A 27,447-nucleotide genomic window follows, 5' to 3' on the forward strand; every position below is an offset into this window, starting at 1 on the left:
ACTATCTCCTCATTTATTTAGCTCCTTGATTTGTTTCATCATACTTTTGTAGTTTTCCTCATAGAAATGTTGTCTGTATCTTGTTAAACACATACATATGTATTTCATTTTTAGGTGTGATGATGTAAAATGGTGCTGTTTTTATTCCAAATTCCATTATTAATTGCAGGTAATATAGGAAAGCAGTTGACCTTGTTAGGGAAACTTACTTGTATCCTTCAGCCATACTACTCATATATACTTGTTCATTCGTTCCGTGAGAGCTTTTTTTATTTGCTAATTATTTAAGATTTTCAATTTGAATCTGTGAACCAAGATAGTTTTCTTTCTTTTACTTCTTCTTTCTCAATTTCCTTTTCTTGTCTAATTTCATTAGCCAAGTCAAACATAACAATAGATGTGGAAAAGGAGTGTATCACATTCTTGCTGTGTTCCTGATCTCAGTAGGAAAGTTTCTAGTTTCTCACTACAAATATAGGGTTAGCTATAGCTTTTTGTAAATGTTCTTTATCAAATTGAGGAAGTCCCCCCCCCATTCTTAGTTTGCTCTGACACGATATAATTTTAATATAAAAATCGGTACTCTGTGCATTTGATTCTGATTTTGTGTAAACCATTCATTCTGTGTTGGAAAAAAGGACTAGAATGGACTACATTTATTATTCAAAGTAGTAATTTGGGTCTGAATGATGGATATTTTCTTCTTCACATATTTCTTTACTTTCTCAATCTGCTCCAATGAAAAACAATTAGGTAGTCTGCGGAGAGCGGCAAACAACAGTTAGAAGCGAAATAAAATGGAAATGTATGAAAAGAACTGACAGTGATTGCCTCCTTCGTGGGGATGGTAAGCTCGCAGAAAACCAGGACTGACTGAGGGATCACCCAAAGAAATCAATTCACTTGTGTCCCAGCTTTGTCTACAAAATGCCATTTGTTTACTTGGCATACTGAGAACCAAGCCAAGCTTCTTTCTTGCTAGTAGTTTTGCAGACGGACGGGGTGCGGAGAGGGAGGGGGCGGGGGAGAGGTTGAAAGATTGAAATACTGAACCAGGAGTTGTAAGATTTTGACAAGTCATGGAGAGGGACGGAGCAGCGCTCCCTAAGCCCCAAGGTTGCCAGGAGAACTCGCCGGCCTGGCGTTGACTCCTCGTGTTGGCTTCAGAGCCCGGCACACACCGGGCGGCGGAAAGTGGGCAGCAGCGCCCCCGCCTGGCCCGTACGCGCCCGGGAAGGGCACATCCCCGCCCGCCCAGGTGTCTGAAGAGTGCGCTGCTGGAAGAGCTTTCCCTAGCTCCGCGGCACCGGCGACCGTGGGGTGTGCCAGGGCGGCGGCGACAGTGACAAGCGAGGGGCAAGGCACTGCCTCTGCTCCTGGCTGGCTGCAGCAAGAGCCGCAGATCAGCCTAGAATCCCTTGGTGGAGCCACCGCTCCCGCCGAGCGCCGCACGCCCGCGGAGGCGCTTGGGGACAGACCGCGCGGGCGCGCACCAGTGGTGCGGGGTGACCAGGACCCTCGGCGGGCATCGCGCCCACCTCTGCCCCCGCCCGCGGCTGCAGGGAGCTCCGGCCCAGCAGCCCCTCCGCCTCAAGTCTGGGAGCTCCCGGCCCCACTCTGCTATTGCCTATGGGTATCCGAGAGTTTCCCGGCGGCGCACCCAGGGGCAAGAGCATCGCCATGTGAGTAGTGTCCTGGGCATGGTTGCGCAGGAGAGAGGCGGGTGGCCGGTACGCCGGCTGGCCCTAGGCAATCGGGACAGCTGGAGGTCTGAGCTGGGGAGGGCGGTGCGCGCGGCGGGGCTGCTTGGGAAGTTTAAGGCGTCCTCTCCCACGCCGCTCGCCAGGACACACACTGCCCCGAGGCGCCCAGGAGAGGGTACGGGAGACGGGACTGGACGCCAAGGCTGTCCCGGGAACTGGGGCGGGTGGCAGCGGTGGGAGGGGAGCAGTCCCGGCCCTGCGGTGGCACCCGCCCCTGGAGGGCCCGGCTGCGTCCTTGCTCGCCCTCGGTTGTGCTCCTCACCCAAGTCCCTCCTCTCTGCCGTTGCTGCCCCTTTGCCCGCCCTGCATGCGGCCTCAGTGGCATGAGGAGGTCACCGGACGTCAGCCCCCGGAGACTGTCGGACATCAGCCCCCAGCTCCGGCAGCTCAAGTACTTGGTGGTGGACGAGGCGATTAAGGAGGATCTGAAATGGTCGCGCTCGGTGGAGGACCTCACCAGTGGGCCCGTGGGCCTCACGTCCATCGAGGAGCGGATTCTGCGCATCACCGGCTACTATGGCTACCAGCCTTGGGCAACAAGCTACAAAAGTAAGAGCCCCCACCCCCATCCCGCCGCTCTGCTCGCCTGGCGGTGCACCCCCCCCCCCCCCCCACAGATGGATGTCCCGCAGCCTGGGGAGTTCACAAGTCCTGGCGACCCCTCCTGCCCTGCCTGCTGAAACAGAATCTAGTTTGCAAATTTGGGCAAGAGGCCCGGAGATGGGGTTCTCTAGGACCTTCGGAACTGTCTGGTCTGTTCTTTTGCACCCACTCCCCCAGGCGTTTCTGTCCTACGGGGTCACCATATAGGAGGGGCAGTAGATCCACATCAGAAATGCCAAGAGCCCTGCATTGTGTAGTTCCCCGTGCATCTACAAGTGTTACTGGGCCCTGAGTCTGGGCTCAGCTGGCTCAACGGAGAACAGTCTGGGGGCGGGGCGGGGGGTGGCCATCTCCCAGGCACTGATGGCAGGAGATAGTTCATGGGACCTTTATTTTCATTTTCTATCTCATTTCCTCCTTTGGCCCTAGGGCTTTCTGGGTCTGAGTTGAGGAGGTTCTGAATCCATCATTCCAGATATTGACACTGGTGCCTGCAAGAGGAATGGTGGGGGCCAGGGAAGCAGCTGGAACTTCCTTGCCAGTGGTCCCCAGCTGCTGGCTATGGCCATGCTGTGATCAGTTACACAGATACTACCTGTGTGGCCAAGACTAAGCTGGTGGACACTTCTTTTCTTCACTTGGAAGAGAGAGGTTGGCCACAACAAACTCTAAATATCTATAAATGAACCACAATGAAGTGGTCTCATCACTGTAATCTGACATAGCGAAAGAGATTGCTGTCTTGCACCTCAGTCAGTATAAGAGAATGGCATTGATTTCCTTCATTGTAATAGAAGATTAGACTAACAGCTTGATGATGGCTTTGAGATTTTTTTTTCCCCAACCTTTGATTGCTTGAAATTAGAACGTACTTTTTAGGTGTTTAGGAGAAAAAAACCATGAGCAGGCTTTTGTAATGTCATCATATCAATCACTAAGAATATGTCTATCTTCATTTCTAACACCTTCAAGTCCAAGTGATAGGGCAGCAGTATGCTAGCAGTTGGCCGGTTAGTTTTAAGTAATTTGCAGCAAGAAACATAGGGTTTGAATGTTTTGTTTTCATGTCCTTGCTTGTTTGTAGAGAACTGTGATGACTGCATTTAGCTCAATATAAACCGTGAAAAGATTATCTGCATCTCCTCCACTCTCCTGCCTTCTGCTGCTTAAATGGTAGCTGATCTCCTGGCTTTAGATAATAGAAGGAAGCAAAAAAAAAAAAAAATCCCAATTCTCTTTTTGGCGAAAAAACACCAGGTTGAGGATAATGAAAATTAAAGCCCATTGGAAACCATTTTTCTTGTGGATCTGTGGGTGTGGATAAGATACTCAATTTTTATTTCTGCTTTCTAAGTTTCTATTAGAAAATGGAAGATTTCTATTTCTTCTTTCCAGTTTCTGTTTTCTTCATAACTAAAAACAATCGTACAAATTGCCATCTTCATGGAGTTCTGTCTTTAGTCCCTGAAGTAATAGCAAGGTTTCTCTTTATAGTTGTATTTGTGGCTAGTTTCGTGTGCTTTGTGGAAATTATCATCATGGGTTATGACTTTAGGGGTTGACAGGAGCTTCCAAGAGTGATGCCTGTATTAGGTAGAAACATACTTTATAATTAACACAAGGGAAAGACCGTGTTGAAAATGAGTCCCTGTACCACCCATGGGATTATTAAATACCGAGACTTTAATGAAGGAATAAATATTAGCAGACAAATCTACAAATGATGCTTTTAACAAGGAAAAAAAATACCAGTTCACTCCACTTTCTTAATTCCTGTCAGGAGGAATATTCTTGATTCCAAGGTATTTCCTTGTTAATAAGATGCTTTAGGTGACAACTGACATTTTGATAATTTAATTGGATTTTAAGTTTAAATATAGAAAAGCTACTGTTTTATTCATGTAGCAAATGAGGTTTTAGGGCAGTGCTTTTGCTGTTTGCCATTTCCACCCAATTTCAAAACATAATAATGCAAAAAGTTTATCCATCTGTAAGTATCAGTTAATTTGTTTATTGGCAAATAGTTGTACTCAGCAAACTTGGAAAGATGATGATTACAAAAACTATTCTACTGATAGTCTCTAGCTCAAATTATGGGATGCTCCAAGTCTTACACTTGACATTGTTGTGTCATTTTCTTTCGGTGGATATTTATTTCCCTGCAGTAGGAGTTGACACTGAGTTTCGATATTGTTTGAGAAATGTGTCAGTTGCTTTTGTAGTAGCAGAACTAATTCAGATGACCAAGTACTCAGTTGTAGCCTCTTCATATTTAGACTTTTTTTGAGTGGTAGTTAAGATAAATGAAGTGGTTGCGAAGTATAGAAATTATCTTTGCTCAGCACTTTCAACCCAACTGGTGAGATCCACAGATTTCACTGTAGGCAAAAGACTTTTTATAGGGAATAGTTTTTTAAAAATCCCAAAAGCCCGTGGGTCTGAGAGGGGTAGTGTGTGTGTGTGTGTGTGTGTGTGTGTGTGTGTTTAATTCAACTGAGAATTAAACTATAAACAACTGGCTAAAAATGATTGAGTTCCTCTTCTCAGTGACTTAAGTCCTCCAAGATCCACATTCCATGGTTCTGAATCAAACCATTTGGCAATATTCTTGGAGATTCTGCAAATTTCCAGCTGTGAGGGTATTCAAAGCCCAGAATGTGCATGGGCCACAGTAGTTGCTCACTAGCTATTTGCTGAATGAATGATTGGATGCTGCCTGAAATATTGATTGACCTCTGGGAGAGAGAACCTTTGATTGTACCTCTCTGGTGATCCGTGTCATTTAATTCTTTATGCTCACATCCTGCTTGTTCAAAATTGCTTGACTCTCTCCTGGGTCTCCCTTCATAAGTGCTTTCTGAATGGAAGACTAGAATTCTGAATGATAAGCTTTGAGTTAGCCCAGGGCTTCTCATCCTCGGCACCATTGATGCGTTGTACCCGGTGATTCTGTATTGTGGGGGAAGTTCTGTGCACTGTACCTGTTTAGCAGCACCCCAGACCTCTGCCTGCTAGATGTCAGTATCATACCACCACCTGCTCAAGTTTTGAAAATCAGAAATCTCTCTCAGTTGCCAAATATCCTATGATGTGGGAGGGGAGCAGACATCTTTGATGGAGACCCACTCATTTAGTCCAAATCCCAAATTTACATTCAAAATTGCTCTCTTCTGCTGACAGTAGTTATAACTGAGCAGGCTCGACTTCTCATCCCTGCCCCTCACCTCCACTTTCTTTTCATCATGGACTGCTCCTTAGGTTTGCATGAAGAATCAAATCAGCTGCCTTCTGAAGATCTGTAAGAGCCTGCTGCTTCTGTGTCTGGAATGATTCAACACCCACTCACCATGAATCGATACCCTGTAACAAGTGCTCTAGGATTTAGAACAATCTGTGTATCTTCTCTTAATTCTTTCCTCTCCTGTCTTGCCAGAGTGGAAATGACCAACTAGAGTATTTTCTGCTGCTGCTTTTCAAACTTCTCCACTGTAGAAACGAATTGGGGGAGGAGATGGGCTGCATGATGGAAGAGGGAGAACAAAGATTGGTAATTATCCATCTGTACGGTGGGCAGCCAACCCCAGGTGTGTGACATGATGGCGGAACTGGTGGCGTTTCTACTGACTGAAGTAGCATATTTTTTAGGCTCCAGATTGAAGCCTTTAGGCAGGATGGAGGAGCGTCTCTCAAACTTCTTTATTTTCACTTACTCATCTAGAAACACTTTTTGGAGCACTCCCTATAAGCCAAAATACAAGAAGCATGGATTGGCAAAAGCTTGCATTAGAAAACATATGTAGTAAGGGTTGAGTGTAGAATCATTGAGTGTGAATGTTTACATTGAACAAGGGCATCTCACTTTGCAAAAGATTTCCCTAAAGGGTATTTTTAAATAGTGAACTCTCACTTTTCTACTTAAAACACACACACACACACACACACACACACACACTCTCTCTTTTTTTTTTTTTTCCAGAATAAGCTTTGGGGACGGTTATGCTGATTGCTTAAAATGAGCTACAAGATCCTGGTATATGTCATTAATAAAATTACTAGTGTTTTAGAATGCTGAAAGCTTTAGTTTTTTTAAAAGATTTATTTATTTATTTGAAAGGCAGAGCTACAGAGAAGCAGAGGCTGGGGGGAGGGAGTCTTCCATGCGCTGGTTCATTCCCACTCCCCAAATGGCCACAATGGCTGGAGCTGAGCTGACCCGAAGCCAGGAGCCAGGAGCTTCTTCTGGGTCTCCCAAGTAGGTGCAGGGGCCCAAGGATTTGGTCCAACCTCTATTGCTTCCCCAGGCCACAACAGAGAGCTGGATCAAAAGTGTAGCAGCCAGGTCTTGAACTGGAGTCCATATGGGAAACAGCACCAGGCCCCATGATAGGCTTAGTTTGAAGTCAATTGTAGTGCAGAGGGAGGGCTAGTTCTCAAAGACCACCTATCTCTTGCCTGGCTATGGTGGCATGAACCAGAGGCCAGGAGCATGTTGGTTTCTGAGCAAAGCCTAGTAGTAGGTGGAGGTTTTCTAGTTTGAGCTGAGAAAATATAGGGCACTGAATAACACACCTGGTGACAAGGAAATTGCATGTTTCAGGATCCCTCAGGTTTAAATGCTGTAAGGGGTTTGTCTGAGGTGAAGGGGAGGGGTTTGTGAGGAATGACTGTCTCTCTATTCTTTGTGTCATTTCAGGCAGAAGTGGGAATGTAACTTGCTGGTGGAGGTAACCAGTGCTAAGTAGAACAGTGGCTGATAGTATAACTGAATTCATGGTGAGCAACTTCTCTTTGATCCTCCAAAATAGTATAGGTCAGGCCAGCAATTCAAAAATGACCCAGTTGTAAGAGATTAATAATTTGGTTATAAAGTTTTTGTAAAATGGAGCTTAGCATATGTAATGTGAGATGGAAAGATTTTAAAAGAAAAGTTGGAGGGTGACAGGAAATGGGGTGAGCCTTCAAGTACAATATTTTAATTTTTTAAACAACATTTTAATTTAAGGTATCAGAGAATCAAGTTTATTCCTGAGTATAAATATATACCAACAACTTAGTAAAAAGTTTTCTGAGTAGTGGGCATTTAGTCTAGCACTTAAGATACCAGCATCCAATACCACCACAGTGCCTTGTTCCTGGATCAGGCTCCTGATTCCAGGTTGCTGATAATGTAGACCCTGGGAAACAGAGGTGATGGACCACATATTTGGATTCTTGCCACTCTTGTGGGAGTATACCAGCAGATGGAATCAATCTCTCCCTCCCTCTCTCTCTCTCAAATAAAAGTTTTCTGAGTTCTGCCATAATTAAATGTGGAATTATTATCTTCTCAGGTTACACACTGCTCCACAGCTCACTCAGATCTTTGCCGTGGGGTTAGAAACCTGTCACAATTGGATGTGAAGGGCAATGGGACTCATCTGCAGGGGTGTGAAGTCTTCCAGGCTTTACAGGAGGCTTGGGCAAGGATGATTCTGAGTGTTCGTCTCTCCTGGATCTCCCTATAAAGTATCTAAAACACTGCTGGCAAAATTGGTCCTTTTCTTGAGCAGCAGGAAAAACTCAGGTTAGTTGTACTAAAAATTCATGCACATGTGTATGATTTAGTATCCATTCATGCACACACACTCACACACACACACAGTTCCTAATTGTCTATATTTCTGTGGGATCTTACAGAATTACCCTGCAAAGAACCATTTCTATTGCTTTCCTTAGTAAAAACATGGGACTTCCATTATTAGGTCTCCCAGATCTATACCCTAACTCACCTAAAAACACTGACAAGCGATCTTACACTTAGGGCTCACATTATCCAGTGTCATAGCAGGGTGTTTTTTTTTTTTCCTTTAGTTTTGATAACCTCACTTTAAAAATGATATGGGAAAAATGAAAAGATCAATGGAATTGAATGTGTATTTTTATAGGTGAAGCTTATATATTACCTTCATGAAAACATTTAGAGCAGATGTCTTTTGGAATGTCTTGCGACCTCACAGTGGCCCCTTAACTGCCATGCACCATGTCCTCAGTTTGGGCCCTTAGCAGCAAGACCACCATTCTCTTCCTCCTGGGTACCTCATAGATTATATTGTGAGTAGAGTCCTGACCCACACTAACTACCACAGTTTCTCCCTTGGAGAAGTTGCAGTGGAAGCCAGGAGTCTGTGGTCCAGTCTGGAATAGTCTCTTGAGTGTATGTAGTGCTGTGAGGGGCTCTTCTATCTTCCGTCTGGATGGAGAGGTAGAGAAAATCTACATAAAAGATGGCAGATGTGGAAAGCAACCAGGAGAGAGCTGTTGGTTCCCAGTGCTTAATGCCAGGTTCTACTTCCCTCTGAGATCTAGGTCTTACTACAGCTCCTCTAAGCCTCCAGGCACTACCATGGCAATGTATGACCCTTTCCTGCGAAGTGAGCAGAAGCCAGACTTCATTCTGTACAATTGTGTGTTCCTCTCTGGATAAGATTTCTGAGCCATTTTATTCAGGCCCATGTAGGACAAAGTGAAGATTGTGCGCCAAAGAATTTTCAATTGAAAATAAGCTATCACTTCTTGATTACTGAGATAATAAAAAAGGCCACTTGAGAACATCAGAAAGATGTGGACGCCAAATGACCCTAGCTGGATTAAGTACTTACCTGGCCCATGGAAGAGGATAAACTAGATTTTACTGTAAATGATGTCTTTAGGGGCCAGCACTGTGGTGCAGTGGGTTAACACCCTGGACTGAAGTGTTGGCATCCCACGGGGGCGCTGGTTCAAGACCCGGCTGCTCCACTTCCAATCCAGTCCTCTGCTATGGCCTGGGAAGGCAGTACAAGATGGCCCAAGTCCTTGGGCCCCTGCACCCACATGGGAGACCTGGAGGAGGCTCCTGGCTCCTGGCTCCTGGCTTCAGATCGGCGTAGCTCTGGCCGTTGCAGCCAGTTGGGAAGTGAACGAGCAGATGGAAGACCTCGTTCTCTCTCTCTCTGCCTCTCCTCCCTCTGTGTAACTCTGACTTTCAAATAAATAAATAAATCTTAAAAAAATAATGTCTTTGGTTCAGTGCAGTGGTGAATATGCCTTGATCAATACAGTATTATACGGCTGGCGCCGCGGCTCACTAGGCTAATCCTCTGCCTTGCAGCGCCAGCACACTGGGTTCTAGTCCCGGTCGGGGCGCCGGATTCTGTCCCGGTTGCCCGTGTTCCAGGCCAGCTCTCTGCTATGGCCCGGGAGTGCAGTGGAGGATGGCCCAAGTGCTTGGGTCCTGCACTCCATGGGAGACCAGGAGAAGTACCTGGCTCCTGCCATCGGATCAGCGCGGTGCGCTGGCCGCAGTGCGCCAGCCGCAGCACGCCGGCTGCGGCGGCCATTGGAGGGTGAACCAACGGCAAAAGGAAGACCTTTCTGTCTGTCTCTCTCTCTCTCACTGTCCACTCTGCCTGTAAAAAAAAAAATACAGTATTATATTTCATTATCTTATTGCAGATCCTCATAAGAGACATTATGCAATATGAACCTGGTAAATTCTATTGCTATGTTGGTGGCAGTCTCTTGAACAATTGCCTAGGAAATGGGCACACATTTTTCTATCATGAATTTGAAGTAGCCGTCACTTATGACAGCATTTGAGATTGTAGGAAACAAGTTGCTCCACTCAGGTGGTTTGCAGCTTTTGAATGCTAGAGGCTGTTAGGGACTCTCAAGAAGTGGTGATATTCTCAGAACAGTCTTCTAGTTTTGGCACATGTTTTCCGTGACATTCAGATTTTTCTCCTTCTCAGTATGTCATGTATCATCCTGTAGTACTTGACTAGATCAGAATCCATTAGGAAATTATTTTTATCCTTCTTCACCATCTACTTGCAACAATGCAGTGTTATAAAAATTTGGATGTGTTCTCTAAGTTTTAAATGGTGCTTCTTAGTGTATTTTGACTTTACTACCACTTTTTTTTTGAAAAAGAAGTTGAATTTCTTGTTCTCAATGAATAGATATTAAGATATCCTCTTTTTCAAAAGAGGAATACAATTATGATTGTATGTATGTATGAAGTAGTTGGGTTTTGTGCCATATTCCGTTTCTGCTGTGAATGTGGGAGTTTAATAAACATTTTTTATGGCAGTGGTTCACTGTGTTGGTGTGCAATACCAAGAAAAGACTGAAAGTTCCTTCCTCTATATTATTTTATTCCTTAAAGAATTAGCTAAAGCAATAGTTTGAAGGCTGTGTAAGTGCCACAATGTAGAGCAACAAATTTCGAGAGTTTATCCAAACTTTTTTATACAAATTTAGGATTTTGGTTTTTTAAATTATGAGCATAAAAATTTTAAATAGAGCTGCCTGATATTATGCAGTGGCTGTGTTTACAAAATTACATATAAATAAAAATGTGTGCAATTAGAATTGATTTTGAAGCACTAGAAAAATATGATACTGCCTGTTTGTTCTGTGATCAACATTATACCTGGTGATTTTCTCAAAATACACTGAGGAATTGCTAGGTAGTGACTCAATGGTGGAAGGAAGAAACACTTTACACTTGGATCTACCAGCTCAATGTTCCCTTCTCAGAAAACTGCAGACCAGGCAAGGTCCAGAAAGTTATGCATGAAATTGCAGGCACTCCTCAAGGAGGGACTCCATTGAGAAGCCTTTGGAAACAAATGAAATAATGGAAGTTACTATCAATGCATATTCATTTATTCAAAAATCCATCCATCCACCCATCTATCCATCTATCCATCTAAAAATTTATCATTCATTCAGTCAGTCAGTCAGTCCACTGCTCTAAATGGAAGTCAGTATATTCAGCCTAAGGTGAACAAATATTAAATATATGGTTAACTAGCCATATCCAAAGAATTGCTTAGTTGGGAGATGAAACATTTCTGTATCAAGCCATAAATTGGATTGGCCCTAATCCACTTCTCTTGTCTTGGCCCTATCTCCCAGGTGTACCACACTTCATTTTGGTTCTTCTCTAACTAGGTATTTTTGGATAATTTGAGCCAACAGTAAGCAGCTGTAAACTAAATGCTATAATATTTGCATAATGTTTAGTTGTAAGGCACCATAAATTGCTATTTCAACACAGATGAGGATATTAAGCCTCAGGGGACTTCTTTTCCTCTTCCTTTGAAAACTTGAGCTCTACTGCTGTAATCGGAGTTCTAATTTGTTCATTTGATGTATCTCAGAACATTAAACACTTTTTCTCTTTTATGAAATCCTCCAACAACAAAGATTTTTTTGAGTGGGTTAATGAGATTAATCTACCAAACCTGCACATTTCTTTCCTAATGTTTTATGCTGCAGGCATTCTGTTTCTTTCCAGTTCAATAGAAAGCTGGCCTGAGATGTTTTTCTTCCTCTAACTAGAGGCCTGGAAGAAGTAATGTGCACTAGAATACAAGGAGTTGGGATGAACTCTGAGCTCCACCTGTTCTCTCCTGCACTATGGCACTTTCTGTTTGTACAATTAAGAATCGAAATACGCTGCTTAACACGACTGTTACTTTACATACTCTCAAGAATGATAATGTAGCAGGATTCATGTGCTGAGATAAGACACCAAGGCCCCTTAACAGGAAGTAGTTTATATTATGCTGGCATAAGGCCCTGGTAGAATTTCTTAACCAAAATCCTGAAGTTGGTTTTTGCCTCTTTGTCTCCCTTATATGGCTACCTGCATACATTTGATTGGCTATTCTAATGTTACATGGCGGCCACAGGATTGATACAGTACTGCCCATGCAATTCTAGTTACTGAAGTATCTCCCCCCACCACCACCACCACACACATACTGAGCTGTAAGCTGTCTGGCAAGGGGTAACATCATTGTACTAACAAGCAGAACCTGAAAGGGTTACATAGAAGCAGACAGGGACTACAACTGAAGCATTCATAGACAAGCAGATAACAACCACATTTCATTTCCAGGACAAATGCCTCCCTTTTTCTTTTTCTGACCGTGGGAAGACCTCTACCACAACTTTAATCATGTGGGTTAAAAGCAAGTTTAATTAAAAGACAGAGGCCAGTGCCACAATAAGATCTGAAGTTTTGTTCAGCATTTCTTGCTGTAGTTATCCTGGAATCATTTCCCCAGGTGTGGATCAGTCCAAGACCCAGGGATGTGGTTGAGCGAGAACATAGGAGGAGGTCGAGTTGTTGGGGAACCTTATCTCATTAGCTCCTCTTTTCCTGGCTGGCTTGTCCTGTCTCTTCATCCCCACCTTTCGTGTGTGCTGAGTTCACGGGTGTCTCAGTTTGAGCCTCTTTGGAACCGATGACTCCTAACTTTCAATAGATGTCTCGGGTCATTTGAATCAATAGCCAGAGTGATGCTCTAGATTTCTCCTTGGTTTTTGTACTGATATGGCTCCTTTGTGGGGAAACAGGTGGCTTAGGCAGCCAGGGTCTCCTGGTCATCTGGTGTCTGATAAGAGGATGGGAGATGATAAAATGTTATCTTCTAGTGGTTTGGATCTCTTGTCTCAAGGCCTGAGCAGTACACTGGTACTGTCATGTGTGGTAGCTATGTTTCTTTGGGGAAAACATGGCTATAAAAGACATTTTAGGTGCAACTGGGGAAATTTTAAAGTCTATCTTATTAAATTATTTTATAGACCATTGTTATTTGAAAGGGGGCTTAATAGTATTAGTGTTTTTTGGATAAAGTGTCTTAATGTTTATAAAATACTTCCAAGTAACTCAACAAAACAAGTATAAATGGCAGATGAGCAAATTGTGGCAAAATTTTAATATTTGATGAATCTAAATAATAGATGTATATGTGTTCACTGGACTGTTTTCTCAACCTTTCTTTAAATATGAGCATTTTTAAAACAATGTCATAGCCAGTGAAATAATATAATTCATGCTTGAAAGAGACATATTTTGTCTATTTAATTCAGTGTTATTAAATCAAAATTTACCAAAAAAACAGGGAGAATAGTGAGAACCCTGACAGGTTGTCCCAAGGGAAGGCAAAAGTTCATCCTTTCAAAGGGCAATGCTGTTGCTGGCTTCCATCTGTTCTTAGCACCATCTTCCAGGCAGGACTGGACCTAACACAGTATCTGCCTCAATTTCCCTCCCTGCCCTCAACACATCATCCCTCAAATGTGCTGATCAGTATCTAGTGATATGTCTTAGACTACAAAGATTCTTTCAACGAAAGAAATATTTTTTTCATAAATTTAAAGTCTACATGGTTTAACTTTGCACCCTATAAAAAATAATTAGGGATTGGGCCAGTGCTGTGGCATAGTGAGTAAAGCTTCCATCTCTGGTGCTGGCATACTTTATGGGCACCAGTTTGAGTCCCGGCTGCTCCACTTCCAATACAGCTCCCTACTGATGTGCCTGGGAAAGCAGCAGACAATGTTCCAAGTGCTTGGGTCCCTGTACCCATGTGGGAGACCCAGAAGAAGCTCCTAACTCTTGGCTTCAGACCAGCACAGCCCCAGCCATTGGGGCCATTAGGGGAGTGACCCAGCAGATGGAAGATCGATTGATCTCTCTGTCTCTCTTTGTCTCTCTGGCTCTGCCTTTAAATAAAATGAAAAAAAAAATCTTGGAAAAAAATTAAGGAGGCCAGCATTGAAGAATGGCAGGTAAAGCTGCCACCTGCAGCTGCATCCCATATGGGTATCAATTTGTGTCCCAGCTGCTTTCCTCCTTAATGGCCCGGGAAAATTAGCAGAAAATTACTCAATTTTTTTTGCCCCTGACACCTATGTGGGAGACCTTGAAGAAACTCCTGACTCCTAGCTTTGTCCTGGTCCAGCCCTGGCCATTGGGAGTGAACCAGCAGATGGAAGGCCTCTCTCTTTCTTTCTCTCTCTCTTTAAGATTTATTTATTTATTTGAAAGTCAGATTACAGAGAGAGGAGGAGAGATGGTGGGGGGGGGGAGGTGTCTTGCATCCGATGGTTCACTCCCCAGTTGGCTGCAATGGCTGGAGCTGTGCTGATCTGAAGCCAGGAGCCAGGAGCTTCCTCCAGGTCTCCCACATGGGTGCAGGGGCCCAAGCACTTGAGTCATCTTCTGCTGCTTTCCCAGGCCATAGCAGAGAGCTGGATCAGAAGTGGAGCAGCTGGGTCTTGAATCAGCGCCCATATGGGATGCCGGCGCTTCAGGCCAGGGCATTAACCTGCTGTGCCACAGCACTGGTCTCTATCTCTATCTCTATCTCTATCTCTATCTCTATCTCTATCTCTATCATCTCCCTCCCCCATCTCTGTAACTGACTTTCAAATAAATAAGTGTTTTTAAAGAGTAATAATTGGGATTTAGAAACTACTTACCACTTGCCTTGCCTGAGAGTGAACAACTAGTACAGCATCCTGGTCTGCAAGTCTGGCTATTTTGAAAGAATGTATTGACTTGTAGTACAGTTTGTGTTTCACATACTTGGTCTTAATGCTGGAGTCATATCCTCTCATTGCATTTTGTGTCTCTCTTGACCAACTTTCATTTATGGCCTAGCGCCCTGTCCTTCCTCCCAGCTTCCAAGGATTAAAGTGAAGCTATGGAGGGCAGGTGGGAAGGCTACTTCCTTTTGAGTCTGCTTCCAGAGAAGTTGCTCTATCTTTGCAAGAGAGAAAGGATCAAATGGGCTCCCAAGTCTCCTTCCTCACCCTGTGCCCAGACTACTTAGAATTCACATTTGCCTTTAATATCCTAACACTCTTGGTAGAATTCACATCATGGAAGAATTCTTTCTAGGGAGGGCATTATTTTTACTGTTTGTGTTTAGGGAAATGAGGGCACAAAGTTATAAAGAGACCACACAAGCAGTTAATCAGAGATGCTATTTGTCTCAAGGTTAATATGTCACAATTGGAGGGAATATAATAAGTTATGGGGTTTCTCCCATTAAAAAGAAGATCTACTTCTTAAGAATAAAAGGAAGACCATTTGCAGTGAAATAGAGGAAGCATCAATACTACAATCTTAAAGAGTAAGTAGGCATTAAGCTGAGAGTGCGGATGATTGATTGGATTCCAAATAGGGTGTGCACACGATCAGATCAAGGAGTATTGAGTGGAAGGCCAGAGTGGGGTTTGATTTTCAGTGTTTATGAGAAGAGGTATGTGTGAAGTTGGTAAAACTGAGGGAGGAGAGATGACAACTGCTCTATACAGCTGCTGGGAACATGTATGTAGTTGTTTTAATGAACATAAGCCCTTGGGTCTGAATGTAAACCCAGGAGTATACTTTCAGGGTTGTAATGTAACTCTGAGGTGATTTCCAGTGTCTCCTCTCGTGTTCATGCCATCAGATGATCCCTCCTCTTGAGTGTAGCTGGGACATGTGACTAGCTTCTAACCAAGAAGATGTAGCATGTACGAGAATATCACTTCTAGGATTGTGTAATGTTACACAAGGTTCCAAGTTGCTAGCAAACTTGCTTCAGATCTTCTCTGTTCCTTGTCAGTCTTGATGAAACAGTGGCCATGTTGGGAGGTCCATGTGGCAAGGGACTACAGGTGGCCTTTAAGAGATGAGGCCAACAGACAGCAAAAAACTGAAGCTTGTCGCCCTACAACCACAAGGCACTGAATGCTGCCAACAACAGTAACATCTTTCTGTGATTGAGCCCCTGGATGAAAACACAGCCTTGGCCAACATCTTGGTTTCAGCTTTGTGATGCCATAAGCAGAGAGCCAGCTAAACTGTACCCAGATTCCTCACTCACAGAAACTTTGAGATAACAGTTGTGTCTTGTGTTAGGTCACTGGGTTTTTGTTCATCTGTTATGCAGCAAAAGATAACTAATACAGTCAGGATTAAATCTTTTTTTTTTGTAGAGTTCCTTTATTTATTTTTAAAATTTATTTGACAGGTAGAGTTGTAGACAGTGAGAGAGAGAGAGACAGAGAGACAGGTCTTCCTTCCGTTGGTTCACTCCCCAAATGGCTGCCATGGCCGGCGCTACGCCAATCTGTAGCCAGGAGCCAGGTGCTTCTTCCTGGTCTTCCATGCAGGTACAGGGGCCCAAGCACTTGGGCCATCCTCCACTGCCTTCCCAGGCCACAGCAGAGAGCTAGACTGGAAGAGGAGCAGCCAGGACTAGAAACTGAAGCCCGTATGAGTGCTGGTGCCGCAGGCAGAGAATTACTAAGTAAGCCACGGCACCAGCCCCAGGATTCCATCTTAGGACAACAACTATCAGCATATTTAAAACTATGCTAGCCCAAAGTATGTTTTTATTTTTGTTTTCAATAAAATCTAAGGGGGTAGTCACTAAGTCATCAAGAATTACATTTTATAATGGAGAATTATGTTATTTTTAATAGAATATTTTAGGTCAGTTTTCAATTCATACAAAATTAAACAGAAAGTACAGAGATTTCCTATATGTTCCCTACTCCCACACATGCATAGTCTCCCCCAGTATGGACATCCTCCAGTAGAGTGGTGCAATGTTACAATTGATAAACCTACATTGAGGCATCATTTTCACATAGAATCCACTGTTTATATCAGTGTTTATTCTTGATGTACATTCTAACAGGTTTTTACAAATGTCATCATCATTATGGTATTATACCATACTATATGAGTATATATATGGCTGGGGCTTCTTCCTGGAGGTGAGGGAAATAATAGAAACAAAGAAACTTTGAAAGGCACAGCCTCTGGGAGTTGCCCCTCTGAGAAGAACTGAGAAGGGAAGCCACTGTACCTGCAGATCCAGAGTTCTTTATTCTATCCCTGAAAGTTCCTAATGAACCGAGTTGTCACTGGGTGCAGCTTATCGAGGGTCAGACTGGAAAGGACTCTGCTGTTCTCAGTCTTCATCTCCCTCTCCTATTACAGCATCAGTTTCCTTTGATGTCTTGGGGAAAGGTAGCTGTGGTTGGTCTTTTAATATTCTTTCTTAGTGCAAAGAAATAGTATAATTTCCCACCTGGAAACCTACAGTTGTTAGAAGGCTGGAGTGAAGACTATTGAACAATTCATTCATAGAACTCTTGCATTTTTATGTGGTTCTCAGCATTTCATTGAAGTTTGTGATCTTTGAAAAAGGGAAGTATCCTAACATACTATACGATTCCATCCAGAACTAATTTGTGGTGATAATGATCAGAGGATTGGATACAGTTAGGGTGTATGGACTGGGAAGTGCACAAGGGAACCCTTCTGATGTGGAGGAAATGTTTTAGATGAATAAACTTAGTGGCAGGGTGTTTGTAAAAGGAGGTGTATGCGTGTAAAATGTCATCACATACGTTGCTGTATATTTTATACCCCAATTTAAAAATCTATTTTTTTAAAGTAGAAATTGAGAAAAGGTAGAAGGGATTCCTCCATATAGAGACATTGATTTCGGGATGGATCAGATTTTTTATAGAGGATGGTGAGAACCTAGAACGTATTGGAATCAGGACTGGAAGATTAACACTTTGCTTCATTTGTTATTGTTCTTCTATTAAAGCCCTAAACAGAAGTACAACTCTTCCACAAAGTCATGCATGTTTTGGACATCTAGAAGTTTGCAAATACAAGCACATCTCATTTCTGCCTTTAAAAGGAATACTACCTTCTCTTTCAGCAAATTAAACTTCCCGATTTAGGGACTACTTTGATGCAATGGAAATTCTAAAGAAGTATGTGCTTACAAAAAAAACCCATAGGTTTTGGCTGTTTAAGTAATAGCAGGTACACCCAGTCCAGATTACAAAAAAAATTAGGACTTTGTTTATGATCCTGTATACCATTCCCTGCTATTGTTTTACTACTTAGTAGTTCCCCTCACAGGATGACAAAGGGGACAGTAGAGTGTTGATGCACACACTGGTTTATTTAAAAGTGTGATAATTGCAATTTTTTGGAAAGAAGCATCTAAAACAAAGGTTTAAGCATTTTTCTATATTTAAATTCCCAGGTTTCAACTAATTCCAAATCGTCCAATCAGCTTACTGTTGGCTGTATTTGGAAACCATTCTCTCTGAATTTTGGTGATCAGAAAATCGAGAGTGCAAAGTAGAAGTTCATTTGAAAAAATTATAATCTCTTAGTCATACATATATGACCATATTTATATATAATCTTTTAGCTAGATGAAAATCAATAGTAAGAACAAACTTTTAATACAGTGGATAGAACAAGAACTTGCTTGCAGAGCCCAGACTAAGATATTCTGATCTAACAACTGGAGAGCTAAAGGAGAAGAGTGTATCTCAGGTTGGGAAGTGAAAAAGGGGACGAGGAACACTGAAGTACCAGGACTCACATGGAAAAAGAAGGGTGTTGGGGCTGGCCTTATGGCATAGTGGGTTAGGTTGCTGTCTGTGACACCAGCATCCCATATGGGTGCTGATTTGAGTCCTGGCTGTTCCACTTCTGATCCAGATCCCTGCTAATGCACCTGGGAAAGCAGCAGAAGATTGTCCATGTTCCTGGACCCCTGTACCTTGATAGGAGATTTGGATGAAGCTCCTGGCTCCTGCTGCTGGCTTTGGCCTGGCTGAGCTGATTATTGTGGCTTTTTGGGAAGTAAACCTTGGATGGAAGGTTTCTTTCCCTGCCTCTCCTACCCCTCCCTGTCACCCTGTAACTCTGCCTTTCAAATAAAATACATAAATCTTTTTTTTTTTTTAGATGAATGTCCCAGGACAAGTGTGTGTGTGTGTGTGTGTGTGTGTGTGTTTATGTGTGTCTTCATTTCCAAAGCAGGTAGAGATCATCCGTTTGGATTCTGTTTACTCTTTGTCTTTTTCCTACTCTGTTAGCAACAGTAGCCTTGAGTTGGGTGTGCAGTGTTTGATTCCATTCGACAGGCCACTTTCTGTCAGTAGCCTCCTTCATATGCTGCTGAGAAGCATGACATAGCATATCGATTACTCCTCAAAGTGAGTCCAGACTATGTCTTTAGGTTCAGGTAGGGATGGGCCGTGAACTGGATGCATGTTTTATTCTTCAAGTGAAAATGATCTTTGTGCATGTGAGCTCCTACAGTGAGCTTTTAGAGAACAGTGTATGCACCTGGGGTTGATGCTCAGTTCAAGATCGTTTTGTTGCTTATTTCCATTATGTTTGCTACTAGGTCATTTTTATGTGTATAAACTCCTTAATTTTGAAATTAATCTTCACAAATCTACTCAGGTAATCCAAATAACTATCCTAATAATAACTAGTAAGCCAAATGAGTTATATTTTTGAGTTGTATAACTCAAAATGCATTTAACTTGCCTTAAAATGCCATTGAACAAATGAAAAATAGATTTTACCAGAAATATTTTAATGAAAGTATTTTTTATAAATTTTATTTTATTTTTTAAAAATTTTAAAAGATTTATTTATTTATTTGAAAGGCAGAAATACAGAGGCAGAGAGAGAGAGAGAGAGAGAGAGAGAGAGGTCTTCTATCTGCTGGTTCACTCCTCAAATGAACCACAGAGGCCAGAGCTGTGCCATTCTGAAGCCGGGAGCCAGGAGCTTCTTCTGTGTCTCCCACACGGGTGCAGGGGCCCAAGTACTTGGGCCATCTTCTGCTGCTTTCCCAGGCCATAGCAGATAATGGGAAGTGGAGCAGCTGGGACTTGAACTGGTGCCTATATGGGATGCCAGCACTGCAGGCAGCAGCTTTACCCTCTATGCCACAGCACCGGCCACATATATTTTATTTTTTTAAAGATTTATTTATTTATTCAAAAGGCAGAGTTACAGAGAGGTAGAGTCAGAGAGAGAGAGAGAGAGGTCTTCCATCTGCTGGTTCACTTCCCAAATGGATGCAATGGCTGGGGCTGGGCTGATCCAAATCTGGGGCCAGAAGCTTCTTCTGAGTCTCCCACATGAGTGCAGGGCTCAAGGACTTGAGCCATCTTCTCTTGCTTTCCCAGGCCATAGCATAGAGCTGCATCAGAAGCAGAGGAAATGGGACTCGAACTGGCATCCATGTGGGATGCCAGTACTGCAAGCTGGCAGCTTTATCCACTACGCCACAGCACTAGCCTGAGAGTATTTTAAAAATAAACTTCTCATGGAGGTAAAATATCCAAAGTGTACTGCTTGATGAATCGTTACCAAATGAATATGCTCTTGTTTACTGCATCCAGATCAAGAAAGAATATTACTGGCATGGAAACTAGTTTTTGACAGCTATGTGAGAGATCTTCCTAATCTTAAAGTACAAGAAAGGCTATAAGCTTTCAGTCTAGAACAAAGATAGCTACCTACAGAGATAAAATATGTCTCAAAGAACATCCTGTGGCTTGTAAGGAAGCTGAATCTAGCTTGAAATTTTGTCACAGTGATTAAGACATCTTTCCCAATTCCAATATGCATCACGTGAAAAATGTAACTTCAGCATTCTTATTGTAAGCTTTAGATTTACTTTATCACTTAAATGTCCCTTTGAAAGAAATGTTTTCCAGACAAGGTCGCTGTGCTGAAATTTCCATGTGTTTATGCATGTTTGGTCACTTTTTCCACTAGTGCCGTTTTAATCAGTTATGTTAAATTTATAATTTATAAATTTCTGCATGATAGCACCAACATCTGGGTTATCTCTGCATCTGATTGAATTGTTTCCTTTCTTTCTTTACAGCAAGCAGATTGCCTTTTTTTTTTTTTTTTCAGACAGAGTGGACAATGAGAGAGAGAAACAGAGAGAAAGGTCTTCCTTTTGCCTTTGGTTCACCCTCCAATGGCCGCTGCAGCTGGCGCGCTGCGGCTGACGCATTGCGCTGATCCGAAGCCAGGAGCCAGGTGCTTCTCCTGGTCTCCCATGCGGGTGCAGGGCCCAGGAACTAGGGCCATCCTCCACTGCACTCCTGGGTCACAGCAGAGAGCTGGCCTGGAAGAGGGGCAACCGGGACAGAATCCGGCGCCCCAACCGGGACTAAAACCCAGGGTGCTGGCGCCGCAGGCGGAGGATTAGCCTATTGAGCTGTGGCGTTGGCAGCAGATTGCTTTTATATGTATCTTGATATTTGACTGAATATTGGATATCATGTGTACAAGAACAAAAGAGACTGAGTTACATATTGTTGATTTCCAGAAGTTGGCACACATCTTGCATTACACTATTAGTAGGCTTCAGTCTAGCTAGAAATCGACCTGAGTCTGAGTTTTTGGGAATGTTAAAATTCACCCCCACAGCAGTTTACCTTTGCCTGTGTCCTGGGGTTAAGGATTTCCTATTTCACCTTTAGAATGAGCTGTGGTAGATCCCATTTCTGTTTTGGAAACCATAGATTTTTTTTCCCTTGACCTTGAGGCAAGGAAGTTTACTGCCCTGAAGCTTCTTAAGACTTTCATTTTATATGAGGAAAATGGTTGGGGAAGTAGACAGAGCTTCACGCCTGTCTCCCAGCAGCAGCTATCACCTCCCACACGCTTATGCTGCCCTGGGAGCCCCTTTTTGTCTCCTGCCAATGCCCTAAACCTTCTAATGAGCTTCTTGGTGTAGGTTGTGGGAATGGGCTGGCATGTGAGTGCAAACTTCGCTGTGCCTGAGACTTCCAGCTACTCCAAATTGATATCTGCTCTACATTGAAACTTTAAGAATTTATTAAAAATGTAGCTGATTTTTCTTATTCATGGATATGGAAGTTTTCTCTTCCATCCGTTCTCTGCTCAAGTACAACAGATGGCAGGTTTTATCTCTACTTACAAGCACTTGTCCTTTTGCAATCAGTTTACATGTTTGCCTTGTGACCTCAGCTCTCAGTGGGCTCAAAAACTATAGTGAAGTTGTAGACTGCACAGCTTTCTTTTGTTGTTTGCGTGGAATAAAGCTCTCTTGAGTTATATACATCCTAAACCAAAACAGAACTTGGTTCCAAGTTTTAAGTTAATAGTAATTATGTGTTTGGTTTTGGAGTTGGTAAAGTCCAACCAAGAGGTGCTAAATGTTACTACTTAACTTAGACCCTTCTTCCCCAGTAGCTTGAAGTTCCCTCAGGTCCCCGGTTAGCCTGGTGAAGACAGAGACACCTGTCTTAGGAAAACATTATTGATCCTTGGATAATTGGTCCTGAAAGGGAAGCATAGTGACAGCTCCCACTCGGTTTAAAGGAGTAAGCTTTTACTGGCTGTGTTAATTTTCATAGATTCCTGTCCTGCTTGTATCATAATACCTTTGACCAATTTCTTACAGCCCATACCTGTCATTATAAAACCCATATCTCAGAACAAGAGAAGAGGGGCTGGGTATGCATCTGATGCTCCTTTCTTGAGTCCCATCAAGTGTCTCTATCTTAGACTCTGGTTTTTGTGATGCTAACACCTGCCACTTAGCACTTAACAGTCTCTTCCTCCACTCATATTTACCAGCAGCTCAGAATATGTGGCACTAAATAACCTTCCCCACAGCAAAATAAGACACTACACTAAGATTCTTAAAAGGGCAAAAATAAAAAAAATTAAAAAAAAAACTGCACCCTAGTGTAATAGACAGGAAAAAGCTGAACAGCGACTTAGAATGCCACTCATGTGAGAAACTGCCCTTAGAAAAGAGGTGAAGGATGCTTTAGGAAGTAGCTTATTTGATAGAGTTTAGCTGGTATGCAAAAAGTAGCTGTGTGCAGACTAAATGGATGGAAAATGTTTAGAATCCTGTTAAAATTCTAGACTTGCTACACCTGTTTTTGTTTTTGTTTGTGTATGTATGTGTATGTGTGTGTGGGTGTGTGTGGTATTTTAAAGAGAGGCTGACATTATGGCACAGCAGGTTAAGCTATTGCTTACAATGCCAGCATTTCATATCAGACAGGGTGACAGTTCAAGTCCTGGCTACTCTGCTTCTGATCCAGTTTCCTGCTAATGCACCTGGGAAAGCAGCAAATAATTGCCTGAGGTCTGGCTATTGTGACCATTTGAGGAGCAAAAACCAGCAGATAAAAAAACCTCTTATTTCTCTCTTCTACCATCTCTCCACACCTCTACCCCACTCCATTGTTGGGTCTTTCAAATAAATAATTAAGTCTAAAAAGAAAATCAAGAGAAGAATTGCTCATGGCTGGCTATCTATACTTCTCTGCTCCTATGGGGACCGGCAAAGATAATGTAGCCCATCTAATTATCCGTTTGTTTATGCTTCCCCAAAGGATTAAAATTAGGCCTTTTCCTATGACTTTGAAGATGTTAATATTTTAACACTAAAGTGCCCCAACAAAGTTGCCTGACATTTTAGAAGAGCAAATTTGAGATTGTCTTGTTCAGGCAAAGAAGAACCTTTGAAGTGTTTATAAAAGGAAAATGATAGGGCCACATTTTTGTTTTGGAAAATCCACTCTGAAACAGAATGGAGAATAATGGACTGAAAGCATTGTTCATTTAGGAAGCTAGTACTGTAATTTATTCTCCCTGCAAAAAATAAAGTTCATAACTAAGGCTGCATCAGTGGCAAAGCAGAAGTTAGGATAGGAGAATTAGTATAGTTAGGAGGACATAGAGATTTACAGCATGTGGTGAGTCCAGAAAAGGAATGAATGGAGGATATATTCGTATTTCTTTTTTTTAAAGATTTATTTTATTTATTTGACAGGCAGAGTTACAGAGAGAGGTAGAGACAGAGAGAGAGAGGTCTTTCATCCGCTGGTTCACTCCCCAGATGGCCACCAACAGCCGGAGCTGTGCCAATCCGAGACAGGAGCCAGGAGCTTCTTCCGGGTCTCCCACGCGGGTGCAGGAGCCCAAGGACTTGGACCATCTTCTATTGCTTTTCCAGGCCATAGCAGAGAGCTGGATGGGAAGAGGAGCAGCCGGGATTAGAACCGGCACCCATATGAGATGCCGGCACTTCAAGCCAGGGCATTAACCCACTGAGCCACAGCGCCGGCCCCGATATGTTCATATTTCTAACTTGAGTGACAAGGAGAGCTTTAGGAGGTGACATCCATTAAGTAAATGGAGAGAGTTTCCATAATTCAGAAGACAGTTTTGGATCTACTATGGTCATAAAATTATAGGTGATAGGACATAGGTAAAGCCATGAATCAGTGCCATCACTCTCATTGCTTAGTTGGGGTTCTTGGTTACAACAACAGATATCCAGTCTGTCAAATGTAAGCAAAACAGAAAATTTCTGGAATAACACTGAAGATATCAGAAATGGTGGAGACCAGATGGGGAGGCTTGACAAATGGCCGTGATGCTGGGTATCAGAGACTAAGAAACAGAGACTTCAGCAAAGTCCATGCCTCGGTGCAAGTTCTGCAGCTGATAATCGTCATCTCCAACTGGTCCCTCTCTCTTTGCTTCTCCAAAATTTATAGGCATCTGATTGGCTGAATCTGGGTTATGTGCTCTTTGTTAGGCAGTAGGCTGTCAAAGAATTTGTTATGTTTGGCTTAGGCAGTCAGAGGCAAACTCAGAATATTGTTGTTTGTCAAGATTATACACGTTGGGGATTCTCCCCTCAATGGGTTTAAAGATGCTGTTAGTCTGAAGGTTAGGTGCTGGAGAACAATAAAAATCATTACTCCTAGGGAAATCGTGTGCATTGATTGGAAGAAGCAGCTAAGGATAGATGGTGGATGGGTGAATGGGGATGGACTGATATGAAGGAGCTAGTGTAGGGAAATGAAATAGAGAAAGACAAAGGGAAAAGCCAGTAAATGAAATAGGGTCACAGAAGTGAGGATAGGAAACAGTGGTAAGAAAGCAGGATTGATAACAACGTCAAATGCAACAGAGCAGTTAAGGAAAATGAGTACTAAAAACATGCGTTTGGTTTGACTGTTGGTAGATTATTGGATTGATGAGCACCCAATCTCCACTATCCACTGTAGGATTTGGAATTGCAAAGATATACTTTCTTCCAGTCCTTGCCATGATGCTTCTGACTCTTTCAGGTAGCTGGCATTTAGGACATCAAGTTAAATAAACAGAAACCATTTCATGCCTACTGGACCAGACACTAGGAGAATTAAGTATTGTTGAGAACTTTCTCAATATATGCTATAAAGAAGGGACCAAATCTCAGCTCATGTAAAAATGTGTGAAATAATGAAGACTATGTCCCAGAGAGCTGAGGCAAGTCATTGCCTTAGTTGAGAGATGTCAGAGAGCCTTAAGCCTGCTCCTAATGCTGATGGGTTCATTTGTGGGAGAACCACTTCTAAAAGTCAGTGTGATGCTTGTTTAGAAGAATTGTTCACTTAAGGTCTCTTAGGACAGAACATATCCTGAAGCAAGGCATAGCACAATAAACTAAAACCTAAGAAGCTATGGAAACCATTAAGAGCTCAGGGGCCAAAGATCATGGTAGGTCCTTTATTTCATCTCTTAAAATATGGTTTTCATTGTGAAAGTATTAAATTTAAATAATACACACAGGGATAATATAAAATAATTAAATTAAAATTGCTTTTCAAGAACTATTCCCAGGAGTAAACCACTGTTTATATATTGATGTGATTCTAACTAATTTTATTATGGGCACCTGTACTCAAACACGTATATCCACATGTATATTTGTTTTGCTAGAATGGGATCATAATTTGCATATTATCCTACAGATTTCTTTTTTACTTTTATATATACTTAGTTACTGGTAACTGTAACACAGTAATACTGTAATACTATAGTAAAGGTGTGCACACAAATGTAAAACAGTGTTGATACCTTTCAATGCTGCTACTAATTATAGAGTGAAATAGCAGTGTAGGAATATTGAACTTACTTCTATTTAACTATTTGGGCTTGAAGGGGAGAAACATAGAAAAAGGCCAAGGGATATAGAGATGTGCACATGTGAGAATAGGAATGGGGCTCAGTGTAAGTGGTTTGTCTGACCCTGCTTGTTGTTCTACTGCATCTCCTCTTTCTCAGAAAGTCTCATTCCCTGCATACTTGCAGAAAACTGTGCACTTGGCTGAGCTGCACATGATTCCCACATTCAAGGGTGGTTTTCCAAGCATAATTCCTAAACATTTCTCCTTTGATACACAATGGAGAAAATCAGGTAGAAATTTGACCAAAACTACGTGAAAATCTCAGATAAGAAATATTGCTAGGTGTTCCCCTGTTTGTATTATACTGCCATTCAATTAAGCCTCTACTTAATGAGGGGATGATTCAGTTGCTTCCATTTTTTCACTGTTAATAAAAAATTTCTGCAGTAATTCATTGCACATTTATCTTGTGAATTTGCCTTTGGCTTAGAAATGTAATTATTGGGTCAAAGGGAATGTGCCTTAATATTACTGATAAGATACTATCACTACAAAATCCTTTCCAAAATGTGTGAACTGCTTTCACTGTCTGTGAGAATGAATAGTTTCTCATATACTGCCAGGCCACAAACTTAATTTTCATTTTTTTGTCCCCAATTTCTGCCACAAAGAATCCTTTGAGCAGCTGCCACATTGTGCTTCCATCTAGCGTGGGCAGTTGGAACGTTCAGGGAAGTGACTGTTCTCTGAGCACACACCTTATATGGTGGTAACTAAGGTGCAACCCCGCCTTCCTCTCATTTCTATAACTACGGCGGTTCTGCCCCCCGGTGCTTCTACTTGGTGTTTTAGTGTTCTCCACAGCACATTAAAGGCATTTTCCAGAAACCCATTTTATCTGAGCTGATGTAATTTTGCATCATAACTTTGTTATTGGAATGAATGTGCAGATTATAATCTTGTAACTGTATTTTCTGGAGAGAGGAAAGGAATGTCTTTAAAACTACTATATGACAATCATCACTAAGTACTTGTTTATTTAATGTGATTCCTTCCCATTAGACCAACAGGAGGTCTAGGCTCATCATGTTGAGCAGTTTACCCAAGCATCTAGCACAATGGTTGACACATAGTCTGTACTCCTAACACATTTGTAGTATAAACTAACAAACTAAAATTTTGGGAGGCTTTAAAAATGAATTACAGGGGCTGGCACTGTGGTGTGGCAGGTAAAGCCACCACCTGCAGTGCCAGCATTGTGCCAGTTCAAGTCCTGGCTGCTCCTCTTCTGATCCAGCTCTGTGCTAGGGCCTGGGAAAGCAGTGGAAGATAGCTCACGAACTTGGGCCCCTACACCCACGTGGGAGACCCAGAGGAAGCTACTGGCTCTTGGTTTCGAATTGCCTCAGCTCTGGCCATTGTGGCCATCTGGGGGAGTGAAACACTGGATGGAAGA

At 42.6% G+C, this 27,447-nt stretch overlaps 1 protein-coding gene across 2 annotated transcripts in view; it reads left to right on the forward strand.

Moving 5' to 3' along the window:
- The first annotated feature begins 1,467 nt into the window (after positions 1-1,467).
- Positions 1,468-27,447, forward strand: part of SLC35F3 (solute carrier family 35 member F3) — a 425,020-nt gene continuing 399,040 nt past the window's right edge. For both annotated transcript variants that reach the window (XM_051820732.2, XM_070055540.1), the window contains exons 1-2: positions 1,468-1,682; positions 2,083-2,312. In XM_051820732.2, coding sequence (XP_051676692.1) covers positions 1,630-1,682; positions 2,083-2,312 — 283 coding nt within the window. In that variant the 5' untranslated portion in view covers positions 1,468-1,629. The remainder of the gene's footprint in view (positions 1,683-2,082; positions 2,313-27,447) is intronic.

The sequence above is a fragment of the Oryctolagus cuniculus genome, chromosome 13, assembly GCF_964237555.1.
Source record: "Oryctolagus cuniculus chromosome 13, mOryCun1.1, whole genome shotgun sequence".
Lineage (NCBI taxonomy): Eukaryota > Metazoa > Chordata > Mammalia > Lagomorpha > Leporidae > Oryctolagus > Oryctolagus cuniculus.